Below are 20,266 nucleotides of genomic sequence, written 5' to 3' on the forward strand. Positions count from 1 at the left end.
TGGAGGGAATGGGTGGTTGGGCGGGTGTGCTGAGTTAGAGGTGCCTACAGGAAATGTCTGGTTCTTGTGTTGATGAGAACGGTTGAAGCTGGAGATGAAGATTTGGGAGTCATCCCTGCATTAGAGGCGGTAGTAGAAGCTACGAGTGCAGATGAGTTGCTCAGGTAGAGTGAGCTGCATGAGAAAATAAAGGATGAAGCCCTGAGAGGACCAACAGGAAAAGGTCAGGCAGTGGTGCCTGCACCAAAGACAGAGAAACTGAAGAGGCTGTAGCACAAGGAGGGGAGAGGGGCTTTGAAGTTTCTTCACAGAAGGAGGAGGAGTCAGTAGTGTGAAACGCAGCTGAGCAGCAGAGTGAAATGAGGTCTGAATTAGACTCAACAACTGGGGAGTCACCAGGGACCTTAGAACGAGCTGGTTCAGTGGTCTGGTGGAAGCAGAAGCGGAGTAAACCACACAGGCTCTGCTCTGCGGCACAGAGAACTCTGGCTACCAAAGAGGTATCTCTGTCTCTGTTGACTGGCTACTTCACTACCTTCTGTTTCCATTTATGTTTCTCTTAGCTGATACACCCAGATACACTGCTAGTCTGGATCAATACAACAGTTGTGGATCTATTTTAGTACCACAGAAAGATCTACTGCAAAAGATTTTCTGGGTTCATACACGGTGCTGTCTCACAGTTAACCTTCAGGTCCTCAGTTTGCAAGCTGGTAAGCACTTTAATTGATTCAGCATAATATAAATTTGGCTTTTCATGGCAATGCTAGTCCCACATCATTAATTCCATTGACAACAGCTGGCTGGCGTTAGTAGCAGCCTCAGCTTCCCTTGCTCTCCGTCAGGCCATAGCCACCTTCACTTCCTATCATGTCTCATATTAAGCTTGGTTAGCACCACTATTTTTGTTTGTTTGTTTGTTTTTTGGTCACGCTGCGAGGCTTGCGGAGGCTTAGTTTCTCAACCAGGGATGGAACCGGGGCCCTCAGCAGTGGAAGTGTGGAGTCCTAACCACTGGACCTCCAGGGAATTCCTTCTTTTTAAAAAAAAATAGTTTCACTCATTTTTTGGCTCCTGCTCTCTCCCCTTAACGGTTTAATTATTGAATAAAACATTTATTCCATACATTTATACCACGCTTTCACGTTGATTTACAAAGCACCTTCCCCTATTGGCATCTCACAACACACGCTAGGAATTATTAGGCTGGAAGGGCAGTGGTGGGGCGCGCGCACCCCCTGCTGGCGTCACGGCGCGCTGCAGCCTCCGTTCCCTGCCGCCGGTCAGGAGCTCGAGAGAAGGCTGAGACGCTAGTGCCCGCGCAAGGCTTCCTGGGAAATGTCAGGGGTGTACGTGTTAAACTATAAATCCCGATACTCACCGCGCTGCAGCTCCGAAGATGGTGCTTTCTGGTGACTCTGAATCTTTGTCAGTGTCGTTGGAACTGCTGCACAAGCCTGATTCAGTATTCACAGGAGGTTTTGGGAGAACGTGATAGCTCTTCCGCCGGGTGTGCACGAACGGACTTGGCTTCCGCTGCTTCCTCGGGCTCGCTCGGTGTGGCGAATCTGCCGTTGCGGCACGGTGGCTGGGAGCGGAAGGCCCCACGGGAAGCTTGTGGAATCTGCTGTGGGAAGAAGGACGCCAGGCTTCTTGGGCAGCCACAGTCATGGCGGAGACGGCCCACGGTGCTAGGGGCTCCGCGCCTGGGGCGGCGGCTTCCGCCGAAGCCCCGCTGCAGTACAGCCTTCTTCTGCAGTACCTGGTGGGTGACAAGCGTCAGCCCCGGCTCCTGGAGCCTGGGAGCCTGGGCGGGATCCCGAGTCCGGCCAAGAGTGAGGAGCAGAAGATGGTCGAGAGAGCGATGGAAAGCTGCGCCTTCAAGGCGGCGCTGGCCTGCTTGGGAGGTGAGGCGAGGAGGGGGGCCTTTGGGAGGCTTAGGGCTTGGGCGGCATAGGGGTCCCCTGCCAAGAAGACCACGCGCCTGGGAGGCCAGGAGTCCATGGGCTTCGACCTTGACCCACCCCCGCCTGGTTCAGTGAGCTCGAGCAGCGCCTCCCTAGACCCCGAGGTTGGCCTTCGCCTCTGGAAATTGGATCAGAGAATCGATCCTGGGTCGGGACCTGGGGGTTCTAAGATGGTTGACTTCATTCATTCATTCGCTTTTAAATAATCATTTTTCAACAACTTGTTACTTTGCAACTATCACGTGTCAGGCGGTGGAAAGACAGGGTGAGAATGTTAGCTTCAGCTAACATTTTAATATACATAGAAAATTGTTGAGAAGGAGCCTGGAGGAGAGCTCTGCAGACATAGGGCACGGCACCTGCAAAGGTCTGGCCGGAAGTGGCTTGAGGTTAGAAAAACAGAAAGGCCAGTGAGGCCAGTGTGACTAGACAGCAGGGAAAGAGGGGGAAAGAAGTCTGGACTGGCTTTTTTTTTTATAACGTTTTGAGGATTTGAGAATGTAGGTGTCCCTCCTGTATGCAGAGTAAAGAGGGTGGCCACATTTGCAGGTGATTTGAAGTCTCATTGAGAATGAAAGGCAATTAAGAAAGGAATGCAGTGAGAGTGCACATGTGAAGTAGAGCAGAAAGAAAAAAAGATCTTTTTTGGTTGGGGGAAGGCCACAAGAGGAGGTGAGACTAGAGCGAGTCTTGGAGGATTGAGAGAATGGCGTTAGACAAAGAGGAGGAGAAACAGCATTTCAAGTTGGGGGTGGGGTGGGGGATTTGGGCTTTTTGCCTGCAGGCATTAGGGCAGTCATTGATGGTTTTTAAATTATTTTTTAATGTTTATGTATGTATGTATTTATGTTGGCTGTGCTGGGTCTTAGCTGCGGCATGTGGTAGTTGCGGCATGCGGGATCTTTAGTTGTGGCACGAGAACTCTTAGTTGCAGCATGCGTGCGGGATCTAGTTCCCCGACCAGAAATCGAACCCAGCCCCCTGCACTGGGAGCGTGGAGTCTTACCCACTGGACCACCAGGGAAGTCCCCATTGATGGTTTTTTAGAGGGTAACAAGTGGTACTGAGCGTGATGACTCAAGGTGGAGTGTGATGAAGGAAAGGAAAGTCTGTAGATAGGGAGACCACATAGGGAATTTGCTAGACTGAAGCTCCGTGAGACATGGACTGGGTCTTTGTTCATCATTGTGCCTGACCCTAATTAATACATATCTGTTGAAATGATGAGTGAGTTTGTAGTGCTCCAGGGGCGAAGTGATAAAGGCCTTAGACTAGGATGATAATTGTGGACATAGGGTTACAGGAAGCAAAGAAACAGTCAGAAATGCCCCTGAAGTTTGGAGCAGGAGTGACTGGAAAGAAGGAGCCATAAGCAGGAGCGTCTGGAGGGGAGGTGCCCATGATTTCATTGAACGTATACCGACCTTGAGGTGGCCAGAGGACATCCATGTTGAAATGTCCAGCAAGCTCAGGAAGGTCAGCTGTGGACAGCAGTGTGGGGTTTGCCATTTGGGAGCTTTGTGACCTTAGGGAAATTAGTTAACCTCTCTGAGCCTCAGTTTCTTCAGCTACAGAGAGGATAATAATATGTATCTCACAGGACTATTGTGAAGAATAACTGAGGCTGTGACTATAAAGTGTCAGAGTAATTGGCACATGGTATTTACCAAATGACTTACGGATGTCACTGTCGTCAAGGGGGTGATTTGCAAAGTTGATACCTGAACTTGAGGGTGACTGGTTTACATGTGAGAGAAAGAGGGTTAAAGACTGAATTTTGAGGAATGTTAGAAAATGAAAGGAGGACGAAATCCAAGAAGAGTCATAGAAGAAGCTGCCAACAAGATAGATCCTGGATTTTGTAATGTGGAAACCAGACGAGTAGAGAGTTTTCCAGGCAAGAGGGGGCATCCTCTTTGCTGGTGGCCATCCAAAAGGTGCTATTTGAGTATGACCCCATTACAGTAATCCAGAAAACATACCAAAGAAATCTTCACCTCTGTGTTTGTTTTTAGGATTTGTCTTGGGAGGTGCATTTGGGGTGTTCACTGCTGGCATTGATACCAATGTGGGCTTTGACCCTAAGGATCCTTACCGCACGCCTACGGCAAAAGAAGTTCTTAAAGACATGGGGCAGAGAGGAATGTCCTACGCCAAAAATTTTGCCATCGTGGGCGCCATGTTTTCTTGCACTGAGTGTTTGGTAGAATCTGTAAGTGTCCCTGCCTTCTGAGAAAGCCTTGCCTGTTTCCATCTTGGGACCTCTCAAGAGAAATACTCTTAATGCTACTAGAAAGCAGGTCAGAAATGTCCAATACTTGCTAGATTACATTTCCATTAAATAGTTCCTAATGTAAACTTTTTGTGCGTTTATGACTTGGGCTTGCATTATTTTTTACTTGTTTTTGTAGGCTAGAAGTTGGTTGATGAGTTTATTTTATTTATTTATTTTTTGGCTGCACCACGCTGCTTGCAGGATCTTGGTTCCCCAACCAGGGCTTGAACCCGGGCTCCCTGCAGTGGAAGCACGGAGTCCTCACCACTGGACTGCCAGGGAATTCCCAGTTAATGATTTTAAACAGAATACTTACTGGGGAACTGAGAAGAGATTTTGATTATTTCTCAAATGTTACACTTGGTTTCAGTGCTCTGGTACCACCTGCAGGAAGCATTTATGAATACATTCAAATTTTAGGAACTATACCTTTTTTTTTTTTTGCGGTACGCGGGTCTCTCACTGTTGTGGTCTCTCCCGTTGCGGAGCACAGGCTCCGGACCCGCAGGCTCAGCGGCCATGGCTCACGGGCCCAGCCGCTCTGGGCATGTAGGATCTTCCCGGACCGGGGTACGAACCCATGTCCCCTGCATCGGCAGGGGGACTCTCAACCACTGCGCCACCAGGGAAGCCCGGAACTATTCTTTTGAAAGAGAAAAAGATAGGCTTCCTTTGGGGAGGGACTAAATTAGCCAGACAGAAACCCCGTCTTTTTTTTCCTTAATCATCTTCTCTGGCTTGTTTCTTTGGCTCTGAACTGCTCTTCTCCACCCACAGTACCGGGGAAAATCAGATTGGAAGAACAGTGTCATTAGTGGCTGCATCACTGGAGGAGCCATTGGTTTCAGAGGTTAGTAAACAATTCTCAGATGGTTTTTTCTGTGGCCTTGGACAACATGCTGAAGTTGACATTTCTAAACATATGAGCATTCCAAGGACAGCCCAAGGCATATGTGGACACTTGATGTGCTTCCCTTCTGACAAGTAAATGACGTTTGCTTCTGTGTTAACTGTTTTGGAAACTTCTAGTATCTAGATCAGGGTTTCTGATCCTTGGCATTGTTGACATTTTAGACCAGATAAATGTTTGCTAGGGGGAGGGGGGCGCTGTCCTGTGCATGGTAGGATGTATAGCAGCATCCCTGACCTCTACCCCCTGGATGCTAGTAGCATCCTTTAGTGGTGACAAGTAAAAGTGTCTCCAGACATTGCCAAATGTCCCCTGGGGAACAAAGTCACCCCCAGGTGAGAACCACAGAGAGATCTAGATCTGTCTTAGAAAAAAGAACTGCCCCCGTCTTAAACATACGGGAAGAACTTCCTCATGCAGGTGTGTGTTGCTATGCAGGAAAGTACAGAAGCATAGCTGGCCCCATTTGTCCAAATAGCAGGCTCTGCTGAAATTTCAGTTCCATGCATTGCAAACAGTTAGACATCTTTCTTCGTACTATACAGCTGTCATTTTAATTTTGCATATAAGTTATCACGGCAATGTCTTTCTGCACCTCAGGGTTCTTAGATTTCTACCCCTTGAAAGCCAAATATAGTTATTCTAGAAATGTCGGATTATCATCTATAAACAACAAAGGAAAAAGCCGGTTCCCTGCCACTTCTCCCTGTGGTTGTGTCCGTCGAGTGCGCGGTGCAGGGCGTCAGTGACTTCGCGTTCCTAACTGTACGTTGCTGGGCTGCTCTCCATCTGCTGTGCCCAGACTTACCCAAAGCCAAAAGCCTTTTTTCTCATTTTCTGAGAGACAGGATGATTTGCAATCATTAAAACCTGATTTTCCTCCTCAAACAGCCATTTGTGATTTATGGAGTAACTTCCCCTTTGGTCTTCCCATGTCTCAGCTTCGTCAGGGCCTTTGAGAGGCTCAGCTCCCTCTAGGATTGCTTTGATCACCTTCCCAGGAATTTATTCTATAAACAAATCAGGGTAACAGGCCATATGCTTTCACTTGATTCCAAGGGCTGGTTCTCTTAACCAGTTTCCTGCCTGTGAGGGGCTATTTTCTTGAGGCTGGAAATAGTAATTCTTTAGAACGAGAAAAGTTAAACGAACGTACAGTTAGATAAAAGCACACCGGGCCAGATCGTGTGCACAGCTCCACTGAAGTCTTCCAGCTGTCTGCTAGGTTGAATGATTTAGAACACATACGCCGGTTTCTTTGCATCTGCGGGTACCCAAACCTTTCCTGAGTGCAGCCTGACCCAGCATCTGTCACCACAGGTAATGTCCTTTGTGTTTGCTTTGCAGCTGGCTTAAAGGCTGGGGTCATTGGTTGTGGAGGTTTTGCTGCTTTCTCTGCTGCGATCGATTATTACCTACGGTGAGAGCAGTTGGCTCCGGGGAAGGATGATGCCAGCCCAGGATCAGAGCTGTTCTGTGTAGGGCAGTTTCTGCACCATTCCGGGGCACTTGCTTCAGAGACTGAAGACCTTTGTTTTCCCTCACATAGTTGGTGTCGTGAGGGAGCCGCCTGGCTGCAATCTGCCACCTCTGAGCAGCCACGCTCTCTGCTCCTGGACTCCAGCCCGGCTGTGGGGGGCTGTGCCGTGCCAGCCTCTCTCTTTCAGGCAGATCAGGAGTCAGCATGTTGACCTGCAGGAATTGAGTCCCGCAGAGGTTCGGTGCTGACCACAATCGGCCCTCTGGTTGTTTGGTGCCGTGGGAACGGAGGGGCCTTTACATGCACCCGGCAAGCTGCTCTACCTTTGGACCTCCGTGCCGCCATCCATCTCGCACGTTGGGGCGGGGCGAAGTGAATTTATGCCATCCGACCAAGTGTGTCATTTTGTTTAGTGTTCTGCTTATCCTTGTTAAAAAACATATACATGTATATGTATTTATATTACAGTTTAAAAGGTTGGCTTGTTTTTATTTTCAAATTCCACAATTCCCAAAAATGGTTCCAGGTGCCCAAAGATTGAACATACGCAGGGGAAGCACGAGCAAACTCCCGAGAAGTTTGGGAATGTTAGGCTCCCAGGGTCTGCAGAGTCGTGTTACCCTCGCTGAGATCGCTACATTGGCCAGGGCCTTCCGCTAAAGCAGCCCAGCCTAGCCATGTCCCAGGATGCGCTGAAATTCCACGCATAACCCCTGCTGGCCTCTTCTAAAAAACCCCTCCTGTGGGCTGGCCAGTGGCAATGCCTGCGGCCTAAACCACCCACTGCCGTTCTGCTCTGACCACCGGACCAGGCCCGGCTCAAGGACACAGTGTGGGAAGGGTCCTGCTCTGGTCGTCCTGGTGACTAAGTCACAGCAGCCACTGGTTATGATCGGTCCGTGTTGAGGAGCTGTTTACCGCTACCGTTTTTCTCTGGTGTCAGTGGTTTTTTTTCTTCCTTAAACATATTAGTGTTTTTGACTTGACCTGGTGGCCTTTTTTCTGACAGTAGCAGCTCAGCCTAATGCTGTGCCACGTGCAAAGAAATAGCCTTTTACAATTGGGATCTGCCACAGATGCTGCTTTACTCGGGTGCTTTGGTGGTGGGGTGAAGATGAACTCAGGACAGGCAGGTAGCTTGATGGGGGCCGTGCGACTCCAGCCGCTGTAGGCCAGCGGTAACGTCTCCTTTATTCTGCCTTTGCCTTTCTGCCTTTTTTTGTTGGCTTTCTGCCCCCTTGTCTGCTGTCTTCCAGCTTACCCACCCTTAACCAGAATTCAGACTCAGCTGAACCGTGCAGACATCCTGAGTGTGTGTGTGAGATAATGTCAAACCCAGCTGGTAACACCTTCCTCTGGCCATGTCTGCTGTTGCCTTTGGGATGAGTGAGCTGGTACACAGCCTCATGTCCTTCTTTGGGGAATTCTATAGAATGCCCGTCCCAGTCTCAGTCACGAGGCTTCACTGCTGCTAGGCTGGCTGGAGTATCCTCACAGGTCAGAGAACAAATGGAGTGTTTCCTCTACTGTCCGTAAATAAGTCACCTATAAGCACTTAGAGCAAGAGTAGATACTCCTACCCTGGCACCTGTTACAGTGCTAGAAGCCCAGCACCTTCTACCATCCAGTCTAGCGCGTGGGGTCAAATACACTGACTGACTGAGTACAGGAAACTCTGCCCTCACGGCTGCCTTGAAGATGAGCCCTGGGCTGTCAGTAGCCATCAGTTTAATAAGCCAAGGACTGTCCACGTTGACTATTCAACCAGGAGAGGAGATGAATAGTTTCCTGTTGCAGATGGCTAAGGAGGCAGTATGAGCTCATAAACCAAACACCAATTTTCAGAGACATCTGTTCCTGATCTCCAGAATAAACACAGTGTCCAATGGCTCAGGCTGGTGGGAGCCTACATTAACCCCACTAGCTCTCTTACAGGGAGGATGGGCCCTCTAGGGGATCCAGCCTCTCCAACGAGCAGATGAGGACAAAAGGCTGCCCCAAAGACCTGCTACTTCCAAGGAAAATGTAGAGAAAAGTTTACATAAAATAAGCCTCCACTTGAATGGACAACTTCCTGCCATCTCTCTGAGGCATACTGACGGCCACACCCCCGGTGGGGCAGTTGTATTTCATGAAAAGAACCGGCTGGTGACTGAGCTGGAGGCGGTGGTGAAAGAGCAAGGAGGGGGCGTGGGCTCACCGCCCCCCAAAACCGCCACAGTCCCCACAGGCCGGAGGGAAGCTCAAGGGGGGGAGTTCACTAGGTAAACAGATTGTTGGAAGCACATCTGGATGCAGCTGGAAGAGTTAAATATTTAGATTGGTGGTCTTCCCTGGACTCCTGAGAACACAAACGTCCACACCACAGGGCTGAGTTGTGTGCAAATGTTGGGGCTTTGCATTTTTTTTTATTAACATTTTCCTCTCACGTGGTTTACATCAACTTATAATCTACGTAAGTTGAAACAGAACATAGACCAAAGAAAAATATATCCTTACCAACTTATTAAAGTCAAATATTAATGAAGTGTCCCATCCTACCTGTATCAGCAAACACCGGCAGCCCACAGCCGTTGCCAGCAAGGACGGGCATGCAGGATTCCCGTAGCCTGTCTGATGGGCCGCTGTTGGCACAGCCTGCCCCGCTGGGCACAGTGGCTGGGGCTTCTGGGCTGCACAGTCCCTGTCTCGTAGGAGAACCCATGGGCCATTTCCTTGGTGCAGCTCAGTCCAGGTCTGGTACCCACCCCTCCCCGCTCTTGGGGGTGGAATTGATAAAATATTCTGAGCCTTTTGCATTTCTCAGCCCTTCCGGCCTTCCTCCCATTCTCATCGCCTAAGTGAGGCTGCGGGGCTGCAGTAGCTACCTGATGCTGAGAAGCAAACCTCCCTTGTTTGGGGGAGGCGGGAGGCACCCATTTGGGGCTGTAAATAGCTCTAGCTGGGCCTCCAGTTCATTCCAGTCCATGGCTGTGGAAGCAAGAGCCTTCCATGCCACATGCCAGCTCCTGAGTGCCGAGCAGCCTCCAGGATGATCGGGCGCTGGGGACGTGTAGGCTCAAGCGGGCTTCTTTCTCTGCCCCGTCTCAGGGAGCGGGGCTCCTTGCAAAGCTGCTAGCAGGCAGCTGGGGGGTCAGTATTTCCCTCCTCTTAGGCATCTCTTTCCTCCGATGTGCAGAGAATGTGTACCGTTCTGCCCACAACTGGGCAACAGGTGTAAACAAGATGAGAAAGGGCCCTTCCCCTCACTGAGCACGTGCTACGGCTTTAGGGCCCTAAACCCTTCTTTAAAACAGCCCTGAGCTCAAGCTAGGGGAGCTCTTCTCTCCAATCCTGAGGGCCCAGAATCTAGTCTCTGCCACACAGGAGAGCCAGGGAGCTGTGTACTGCAGCTCCAATCTCTGCAACCCGGGAGTGTCCGCCCTCCCAGGCTAACTGCCAGAGGCCGGTGGCCGCTGCTCAGGTGGGAAGAAATTGCACTTTGGGGGTACTTCTCACTCCTTTCCAGTGCTGAGCAGCGGGCCTCGGTGTTGGGATCGGAACCTGCTGATCCCCTACTCTGGAGCAGAGCGTCCACAACGAGGGTCCCCTGCAAAACCCAGTCCCGAGAGAGGCAGGTACCTGTGACTCCTCATTCTTCCCCGGCTCCTGGAGTTTCCCCGAGTTCACCCGCAAAGCTGCGTCTAGAAGCCGGGGGTGGAAGGCAGCACCATGACGGCTGGCTAGCTGGACCGTGCCTGCCTTTCCCAGGGCCTGGAGCACACGTGGCCGCGGGGGCTGCCCCTGGCAGTGCTTGGCTGTGGAGAAAGTGTAAACCCTAAGGCAAATGTGCCATGAGGTACGGGAGGCACCGGGAAGGACTAGCCCTCCTGGACAGAACCTGCCTGTTTCTGGACACCTGCTTCAGCCGTAGCAGCTGACCTCCCAGAAGCCCAGCTCCACGAGAAAAGCCACCACAACTGCTTGCTGCCGAGGGCCTCTTTCCCCCCAGCCCGGGACACCCAGCGCTCCCTGGCGCTCCTCTCAACGTCCCAACCTGTCCTTTCTGCTCGCCGGCCTGACCCTCCCACCTCCCCCAATTCTTTCCTGAACCTCTGGCTACCTTGATAGCAGGTCACTTGTGAGTCTCTATACTCAAAGGAAAGAGAACACCAAGGGAAAAGGAACTGAAAAGCAGAAGAAACAGTCAAAGATGCCTCACTGGTACTGGAGACAGAACAGATAAACCCAGAAAAGGAGATTCTCAGGTGGAAGAATCCCAGAAATCCGCCCTCCAGCCTGTGCTAAGCTGAGGATTAGTGTGAGTCTGTCTCCTTGTCCAACATTTGCACGGGCGGCAAGGCAAGCAGGTGCGCTTCCGCAGGCAGAGGGCAAGGAAAGGCCGGGGGCGGCAGGCGGTGGCATGGCACCGGCCACCACTGCCACCGCCACCCAGGGCCTCCTCAGAGCTTTCGAGGTGCTGGATCAAAAACCAAGGCTGCACATGCATGCAGGCAGGCTGGGAGGGAGGAGAGGGCGGAGGGAGGAAGACCGAGGGGAGGCTGCCAGGAGACTGCGATCTGGGGGCAGGGCCAAGAGAGGAGAAGCTGGCAGCAGTCACAGAGCGCAAAATAAAAGCCCTTGGACTGGACTGGAGGAAAGAAAGTGTTGGAGGAAATGAAAGAACAAAGCAGGCTGTCTGTGTGCCCACACCGGGTCGGTCACTACCTTTCCTGCATGACAAGTAGACGTAAAACAATTCCCGAACAGCACGGAGCATTAGACACAACTAGAGGAACAGAGGGCAGAGCCCAGGGTGCGCAGCAAGGCTGGGGCCGGGTCAGCTGGCTTTGTACAAGGTGGCACAAAAGATGCACGTCTTCCAGTTCTTGGAAATCTGTGTCCCTTGGAGTCTGGAGCGCTGGGTTTGGGAGTTCTCTATTGTAGTCCTTCAAGTCTAGGTTGGGTCCCCGGCTGGAGAGGCTGGCTCGGGCCACCCCCCCCAGACGCTCCCACCTCGGGCTACACATCGGTGGAGAAGTACAGTGTGTTCCGCTTCAGTTCTGCGAAGGAAATGGGGGGGTGCTGCAGGTAGTAGAGGAGGACCTGGACCTGCGGGAAGACAGGGGAGACTGAGGCTGGGGTCCTCGCCCTGGAGGCCCTCCTCCGACCCGCTGAGAAGACGTGGTCTCCGGGCTGGGCCCCTGTGGCTCCCCGCTTCCCCTTCCTCGGAAGCCCAGGTGTGGCTGCCCATTTGCAGCAGTAGAGGGCGCTGCAGGGCAGAGGGTGGGGAGCCTGGGGCCACTTCCCCAACCTCAGTCAGTCATAAACTTCCAACCTGCTCCAGAGCTTGGCTTTGGCTTGGCAGCCCGGCTTCAGACCAGACCCTGCCCTGGGTCTTGTAGGGCTCCCAGGGAAGCTTCCTGACCCTGGAAGCGATGCGAGAGCTTCCATGCATGGGGACAAGGCCCCAGATTTTTCTGATACCCATAGGCTTGCTTTCTGAGGCCCAGGCACTCCCAGGATTGCAGCCAGCACTTGAGACAGACAACCTCTGGGCCCCTGGTCTGGGTTCCTACTTTTCAGCAGGACTGTCCAGAGCCCTGCCTCCCTGGCGACATCCTACAGACCATCATCCCCGCTGTCAGGAGGGGAGGGGGGTTAGGAGTCCTAGCTGTTCTCTCTCCACCCCTCAGGGAGGCTTGTCCCTTCCCTCCAGCAGCCGCAGGCCTGGGCAGTGCGTAGGTACCTGTGCCATGACATCGTGGGACCAGATGTCGGCAGCCGACGTGAGGTGTGCTTTGCTCTCCACTTCTGAGGGTCTCAGTAACGTGGGGCCGAACACAGTAGCCAGGTTGTGAAGGGACATCTTGTTGACGGGCTCCTTCTCAGCAACCCTGGGAGGGAGGGGAGGGGAGGGGAGACAAAAGTCCTTCCTGGCAGCTGCGTGGGGCTCCAGGCCCTTGGCTGTTAACCACTCCTGGAAGGATTCCCACAGGTGGTCACTAGCCTCCCTCTCCTGAGGGTAGAGGCTGCTTGGTACGGAGGGGACTCAGCCAAGGGACCAAGTTCTGAGCTATGTTCCAGTACGTTCCAATAACAGAGTCCCAGCTCCTGGGCCACCCCTTGAACTGATGGTAAACTGTCAGAGTCAGAAGGACCCACTCCAACTCCCTTGCCTTAGAGATACTATTACTGGTTCAAGAACTTTCCCTGTAATAATTCATGCTCATCACAAACCTTTGGGTAGGTAATATTATCATCTCCACTGTACAGATGAAGAAACCAGAGTACAGAGAGGTGAAGCGACTTGCCCGAGGTTACACAGATAGCAGGTGGCAGGGCTGGGCTCTGAACCCAGGCAGTTTGCCTCCAGAGCCCATGCTCTCCCCCACCCTGTGCGTTCCCCACAACCAGCCCAGCCGTGCAGAGGGGCCCTGAGGAAGAGTCCGAGCAGGCAGGGCTGGGCAGGGGGCAAAGGCCTGAGGCTCTGCCTGCTGCGCTGTGGCAGGAACAACCCTCATCCCAATGGAGCCCAGGGGCTGTTCTCCCAAGCTTTTCCAGAAGGGTCTGCCTCATGGGGCTCCAGAGCTGCCTCCCTTTGGATCTTCCTCTGCTTCTCTTGCATAATAAGCCAGATGCTTGCTCTGTAGATATTTCCCGAGTGACAGCAGGGGCTGCCGTCTGTGGCTGATGTCCAGCCGGCTCAGTACCACCCAACTCATCAGAGAGGCCCTGTGCCTCCCCCAGTCCCAAGCAATGTTTCTGGGGCTGAGACCCAGCCGCCCTGAACAGCGCCCCTTGCCCCACTCCCACTACACCGTCACTCCACCCTCCAGGCCGGAGCCATGGATGCGCCTGCTGACTGCTTTGGAAACAGGCAGAAAAACACTGCCCCCCCCCCACACACACACACACTGCCATGCCAGGAGGCAGCTGTGCAGCTGGCCCAACCCCTCACCACACACACACACACAGACACACACACACATACACATACAGACACACAGACACACACACACTGCCATGCCAGGAGGCAGCTGTGCAGCTGGCCCAGCCCCTCACCACACACACACACACACACACACACACACACACACACACACACGACACACACACACACACACACACACGACACACACAGACACACACACACACACTGCCATGCCAGGAGGCAGCTGTACAGCTGGCCCAGCCCCTCACCACACAGACACACACACAGACACACACAGACATACACACACACAGACAGACACACACACACACACACACACACAGACACACACACACAGCCCGGCCAGGGCCCAGATGTGGGAACAGAGTGTGCCCGGTTCCCAGGGTGGAAAACCTAATGAATTTTCCTTCCCATTCCTCCTCTGTGTGTCCTCCGCACAGCGCTCGCCAAACTATTTGGGAATTGGTTGGGACTTCGGTCCTGGCCAAACCAGAGGGAAAATGTCTCATAATGGGAAAAACTAGACAGCAGCCCAGGCGTTCCCAGGTCTCTGGCCCTCCAGAGCCTGGCATGGCCTGGTGGCCGAGCCGCCACTGGGAGCCTGGGCCTGAGGGCTCACGGCCCCTCACCAGGGGCTCCCTGGGCCCGGGTGGCAAATGGACTTAAGGGACGCCTGGGGACTTTTCCTCCCCACTCACACCTGGGACCGGTCCTGGACTCAGAAGTGAGTGACAAGGTCACCGTCAGGGCTAGCTTCCAGTATGAACTTTGCTGCAGGCGTAACTTGAGCAGCTGTTGGTTTGACTTGACTGTGGAGAGGGCAGAGGAGAAGGTCGGAAGGGCTGTAGTTGAGGATCTGGGAGGTGTGGCTTCTAAGGGCAGAGCTGCTGCTGGCCCCAGGCAAGTCCTGGCTGGGCTGGGGACTCAGATTCCCTATCTGTTCAATGAGCTGTGGGTCAAGACCAGTGGGCTTCAGATTTTTTTGACTGTGACACACACACACACACACACACACACACACACACACACACACAAGCGCGCGCGCGCTTGACCCGCTCATCCAGCACATGCCACGTGCATAACTGAACAGAACAATAGGCCCACTTGCGGCTCGCAGCGCACCCCGAGGCTGTCTCTCCTACTCCGTTTAAAAAATGCTAAGTGGACCGAATGACCTACTGAACTGTAAAATCCACCTACAGTCCTTGGCTCTAGCCCTGCCTTTCTAAGCATCCTTGGCCAGTATTTGAGGTTGCCATTAGGACCCAAATGTTTCTCAAAAGAGAAGAATGTGAACACAAGAATTTGAAGAGCAAACTCTCACCCTGCTCTGGTGTCCCAGCAGACGCCAGCACCCACTTGGAGGCACGGAGGATGTGGCTTCCCCAGTGGATGGATGTGTCCTCCTCCCAGCTGAAGCCTGCCCTGGCTCCCTGCCCCCTCCCCTGGACTGGGCCCCTCCCCATTACCTTTTCAAGTGTTCCAGCAGGAAGAGGAAGGTGATGAGGTTGGGGTCCGGCAGGGAGCGGAGTAGGTGCATCATGCAGTTTTCCTTGGCAGCAGGGTCTGACAGGGCTGTGGGGAGAGAAGGGGCTGGGGCGGGGCTTGGCTCTGGGCGGGGAGACCTCAGCCAGTGCCCCGTGGTCAGGAGGCTGCGGGACGCTGCGGGAAAGCCCAGGCTGCAGGGGGTCAGGGGAGCAGACCCTGCAGGGAAGGGCCTGGTGTTTCCCCAACGGTGGGCTATTGGAGGTTCCTACAGGAGGCCCCAGCACAACCTGTAACTCAGCCAGGAGGCAGGCTGGTGGGGCAGCAGACACTGTTCCCCTCCCTGCAGAGGCCTTTGGGGCTGGAGCCATTCCCCACACCTGGACTGTAAGGCTGAGTTTAAGACAGTGATGTTATGGCATGAATGTTCCCTCTCTCTTTTTTTTGGCCACACCGCACGGCTTGTAGAATCTTAGTTCCCTGACCAGGGATCGAACCCAGGCCCTCTGCAGTGACGGCACAGAGTCCTAACCACTGGACGACCAGGGAATTCCCTGAATGTTCTTCTTCAAGCACCTCCGCTGCCGGAGCCCAGCAGTGAGCTGCCCTCCATGGGCTCCTCGTTCCTGTGATCCAACCCAGGAGAAGACAAGGCAGGAGGGATGTGCCCAGGCCAGGATTTGGCCCAGGTGGGTAGAGGCCGAAGCCCTGCCAGCCAGGGCTCCCAGCTTCCTCCCCACCCTGGGCATAGGTCAGAGATGAGACCGTGCTCCTTTTGGAAGGCTCAGTACAGGCCATGTCAAGCGTACGCCAGCTCACTTCTTCTTGGCCCCAGGGCACCAGCCCCTGACCACCCACCTCAGGGCAGATCTCCCTGGATGCCTGGGTTTCTAGGCAAGGAGGTCAGTGTCCAAAGAGGAAGCACAGACGGCAGCCCAGAGGATGAGATGGGAAAGGGGCAGGGGAGAGAGGGTCCAGCCTCCAGATGAGGCCCCAGCAGGCCACACCTTGCCCTCCAGGCCACTCAGCCACAAGGCCCTAAGCAGTGGGCAGATCAACAAGTAAAGGAAGCCACAGATCTCCTCTCTCACTCTTTACTGGTCAGGGAGGCCTGGCTCAGCCCAGCTCTCAGGCTCCCACTGGAGGCTCACCGATGCCCTCCATGAAGGCTGGGTAAAGTCGGTCTGTGAGGAGGGGCTCGGGCAGCTCTCGGAAGTACAGCTTGAGGGTGCCAGCGATGGCATTGATGTCCATGTCACTCAGCATCAGCAGGATGTCCTTGTTATCTGTAGGGGAGACGGGAGGTCAGGGCCTGTGCTGGCTGAGCCACCTCTGTCCCCCACGCAGCCTCAGCTGGGCAGGTAGCCCTGTTCCGTCCCTCTATCCATCCTGAGACAGCTTTCCCTGGGCACCCCCCGACTCTTGTCTCCGGTCTGCTCTCCCCAGGAATGGCAGGATGTAGGTAGTGCCCACAGGTGGCCTGTGACTCAGTTCCATGGGGGGAGGGGAGCATAGATCATCATCCAGAGTCCTGGAGCCACACTCACACCATGTGTCACATGCCCTCCTTCCAACTGGAATCTCCCCACTGCCGAGCCCCTCTCTGGAAGGCATTTTTTATACCTAAAATCATCTTCCGACAAAGCCTCAGCTTCCAGGTGGCACAGAGGAGCCGTGTGCCAGCACGTCCCCTGCACCCCACACCCCAGGATCCCGGAACACGTCTGCCGGGCAGCTGCCCAGCGACACCCACCGGGCCCCCTCTCAGCTCCCATGGAATCAGCACTGCCCGGCCAGTTCAGCTGTCCTGACTACTGGGTGTGCTGTTGCTGCAGCCTGAACGGCGAGATAGGGGAAAGAACCAGAAAGGTCAGGCGCCACCACCAAGGAGCCTACAGTCAAAGCGAGAGGCAGCAGTGCCCCTCCCAGAGGGCACTGGGGGCCCGGGAGAAGGTGGAGGTGCCCGTGCCCGCCAACCCAGGCTCAAAGCCCTTTAGTTTCCCTGCAGCCCACCGGACACCAGGGAGCCGGCAAGAAAGCCAGGAACAAACAGACTCTGGAACCCGAAAGATCTGAGTTTAAATCAGGCTCAAAGCCTATACTGAGTAATCCTGGGCAAGTGACTTGGCCTCTCTGAGGCTCAGCTTCCTAATCTGTAGCAACGGAGAAGAGACTGGAAGGCAGGGGATCACCCCATGCCCCGCTGGGCTGTAGGTCACAGACCGAGGCTCCTCTGCCATTGGCTCGTCAAGGCCTCTCCGTGGAGAAGCCTCCCGCTTCGCTTCCGCTGCACTCTCCTCCCGGCCCCACGAGCCTGCCGGAGCGCCCCCTCCTCCCTGCTGCTGCCCAGCCGGGCCTCCCCAACTCACTGGCATCAAAGACGGCCTTCAGCGCCTGGATGTCTGTGGCCACCCCTGATATCCGGTAGATGCCAACCTCCTCGATGCCCCTCTTCTCCACCTCCTCCACACACTGCCGCACGATGTAGGGCACCTTGGAGCGCTCCCGCCTGGTGGGGAGGAGATATGAGGGGAGGGAGGATGGAGGGAGGCCCCCCCAGGGATAGCTGTATGTACCCCTTCTCTGCAAACCTTGGCCTTGGAGAGCTCTGGCTTCTGGGATCAGGAGGTGGCGGGCAAGGAGAGGGCTGAGAAAGAGGCCACGCCACCCCACCCCCCCCAACAGCCTGCCTGCACGCTGAGGGACAGCAGGGGACAAAGGGCGGAGGGAGAAAGCTTTAGGAGATCAACCCAAAGACTAAAGAAAGAGTGTTCCTCGGAACAGAGGGCTCGGATTCAAATGCTATGGGGGCACCCAGCAGGTCACCTACAGAGGGGGGTGGGCCAGGTCCTGGAGACAAGGGGAGGGCAGGGGGGCTGAAGGGTGCCCTCTCCCAAGGAGCAGCCACTCCTGGATTCCAGCCTGCCACCGTCACACCAAGACATGGGCCTACAGTTGTCACATCTTCCCACCTATTACAAGAAGCTGACCATCTGGGATCTTGATGTGCAGTCTCCCAGTGCTTAAGTGCTGGCTCATTTATTTCTAAAGCATCGTGTGAGGCAGAGAACACACCTCTGCAGGCCACTTTTGCCCTCCAAACTGGCCGTTGTGACTGCTGAACTGGAAAGTGATTGTTGAGGGGCCAGACGAGGGCGGGGGGCCTGGAGGGCAGGGCTGGCAGGGACCCCGGGCGCAGCACCTACTTGGTCACCACGCTGATCTTCACACCGAAGACGCCGGTCTGCTTTTTGGACGGGGTCCTCTTCAGGCTCATGTCTCGGCTGGTGAATTTCATGGAGAATTCCACTTTGATCTGGTTGGGGGGCAGGGCAGGCACAACCCCCAGGGCATGAGTGCCCAAGGAGTGCCCCCCACGACTGCAAACAAGGGCCACCACCTCTCCCACCCAGGGCTCCCTGAAACACCTACAGGGTGGGAGCGGGAGGGGTGGAGGGGCTGGGCTAAGGAGGCGGGGGTCCGACAGCCCCCACAGGGCACCAGCAGAGGCCAGGCTGCCCACCCACTGTGCAGACACTTCTATCTCTCTGGGCTCACCCCATTCATCTCAATCACATCTGTGTGCCAGTTCTTCGTTTCTACAGTTTGTGGATCCAGCTGCAGAGAAAGAAAGAAAGAGAACGTGAGAGAGAGAGAGAGAGAGAGAGAGATGACAGCTGAGACCAAGCCAGAGCTCTCCCTGCTGCTCAGCCACAGCTCAGAAGTTGGCTAAAAGGTCAGGAAGATGGAACTGGGGGCTGATGCTTATCTTGACATCAGTCCTTCAGGGGGCTCCAGCCCCCAGGCCCCTCCTGCCCTGGAGAGTGCAGGACTGCCCCCACTCTGGGAAGGAGGTGGGGTGCGCTCTTAGGCACATTCACCCAACACCTCTCATTCACTCCTGACCCCACCCTGTGAGATGGGTATTATCACCCCATTTCACAGATGCAGAGACCGAGGCTCACAAACCATCAGCAACTTGCTCAACTTCCTGAACTGGAGTTGACAGCAGGGGATGCAGCCCGTGTACCTGGAGGTGGTGAACAGGAGGCGGTGCCACGTAGAGGTCAAGAGCCCTGGGTCTGTATCCCAGCTCTGCCACTCTGTGACCTTGGGAAGTTTTCACCTCGCTAAACCTCATTTGTTTCATCTGTTCACTGAAGCCAGTAAAGAACCTGCCTTGCTGGACCGTCGTGAAGACTCAGTAAGGTAACGGGTAAATGGCTGGTCTCCCAGAAAGCAGACACTCTGTAGAGGAGGCCCCCCCAAACTGGGCAGGAGCCCCAGGGAAGGGGCGTGGCAGGGGCAAGCACAGGGACATCCCTCACAGGTGACCAAACGGGACTCCGCTTCTCTGGCTCAGTGGCCTTCAAACTGTTTGCCCCTGTGCATCCATAAAGCAGCCTGGAAAAACAATGCACACGCTGGCACATTTTTAAGTCAACATCTGAATATTTCCAGAGCAAGTTTAAATAGCTGCAAAGAATATAATTTCCAGAATGATGTAAATATTTACATCTTAAAATAAAACTGTTACATCATTCTCTTAAATGTATTCAGTGGAATCCGAATTCCATAGTGATTTGATATCCACCATCATCCATTTAAAAAACACATAAACAAGTTCTTCTCTCCCTTGTAGAAACCCTGCAATGTTCCTTTTTCTTCTTGATTTTGTGTTTCTAGTCTATTTCTCCCAGAGCATTATGCCCTAGTTTGCAGTTTTCTTTTTTAAAGTCTTTTATTCCTCACCCTATTGTATTTTGCTTCAACAAAAATATCTGTATAAATGGAAATGAAAGATCTCCTGAGACCACTAGGCTCCAAATGTTCGAAACATATTCTGGATTAGTTATTACAATGATTAGCAGTACATAATAAAAAATTTGACCAACACATTACAAATTTTAATAAATATTCAGCAGCAAAGTACCATTTTGGTGGAATTGCATCGCTTAATGAGATGGGTAGAGCATTTTTTCTGTTTTAGTTCATGTATGTACATGAATATTTGCTAGGGTGAAATCGGGTTTTAGCATCAATACTGATTGGTACGCGGGCCTCTCACTGTTGTGGCCTCTCCCATTGCGGAGCACAGGCTCCGGACGCACAGGCTCAGCGGCCATGGCTCACGGGCCCAGCCGCTCCGCAGCACGTGGGATCTTCCCGGACCGGGGCACGAACCCGTGTCTCCTGCATCGGCAGGCGGATTCTC

General features: G+C 53.8%; 2 protein-coding genes and 1 non-coding gene across 9 annotated transcripts in view; 1 reads left to right on the forward strand and 2 right to left on the reverse strand.

Moving 5' to 3' along the window:
* The first annotated feature begins 1,301 nt into the window (after window positions 1-1,301).
* TIMM22 (translocase of inner mitochondrial membrane 22) lies at window positions 1,302-7,111 on the forward strand. 2 transcript variants are annotated; one of them, XM_059049077.2, is made up of 4 exons: window positions 1,302-1,907; window positions 3,983-4,179; window positions 5,020-5,092; window positions 6,500-7,111. In XM_059049077.2, the coding sequence occupies exons 1-4, from the start codon at window positions 1,670-1,672 to the stop codon at window positions 6,574-6,576; spliced, it is 585 nt and encodes a 194-aa protein (XP_058905060.1). In that variant the 5' UTR covers window positions 1,302-1,669; the 3' UTR covers window positions 6,577-7,111. The 2 variants fall into 2 exon arrangements, with proteins under 2 accessions (XP_058905060.1, XP_066877754.1); XM_067021653.1 differs by having other exon boundaries at window positions 1,376-1,907; window positions 6,702-7,111.
* Window positions 7,112-9,003: 1,892 nt separating this feature from the next.
* The window catches only part of ABR (ABR activator of RhoGEF and GTPase), a 176,725-nt gene continuing 165,462 nt past the window's right edge, over window positions 9,004-20,266 (reverse strand). For all 6 annotated transcript variants that reach the window (XM_059049027.2, XM_067021647.1, XM_067021646.1 and 3 more), the window contains 7 exons: window positions 18,610-18,669; window positions 18,258-18,367; window positions 17,421-17,560; window positions 16,203-16,337; window positions 15,036-15,141; window positions 12,361-12,508; window positions 9,004-11,723 (listed from right to left, as the gene is read on the reverse strand). In XM_059049027.2, the coding sequence (XP_058905010.1) occupies window positions 11,634-11,723; window positions 12,361-12,508; window positions 15,036-15,141; window positions 16,203-16,337; window positions 17,421-17,560; window positions 18,258-18,367; window positions 18,610-18,669 (789 nt within the window). In that variant the 3' untranslated portion in view covers window positions 9,004-11,633. The remainder of the gene's footprint in view (window positions 11,724-12,360; window positions 12,509-15,035; window positions 15,142-16,202; window positions 16,338-17,420; window positions 17,561-18,257; window positions 18,368-18,609; window positions 18,670-20,266) is intronic.
* Window positions 15,528-15,600, reverse strand: TRNAD-GUC (transfer RNA aspartic acid (anticodon GUC)). The gene has a single exon. It is a non-coding gene; the product is annotated as a tRNA-Asp (tRNA).

This window comes from Kogia breviceps, chromosome 19, assembly GCF_026419965.1.
Source record: "Kogia breviceps isolate mKogBre1 chromosome 19, mKogBre1 haplotype 1, whole genome shotgun sequence".
Lineage (NCBI taxonomy): Eukaryota > Metazoa > Chordata > Mammalia > Artiodactyla > Physeteridae > Kogia > Kogia breviceps.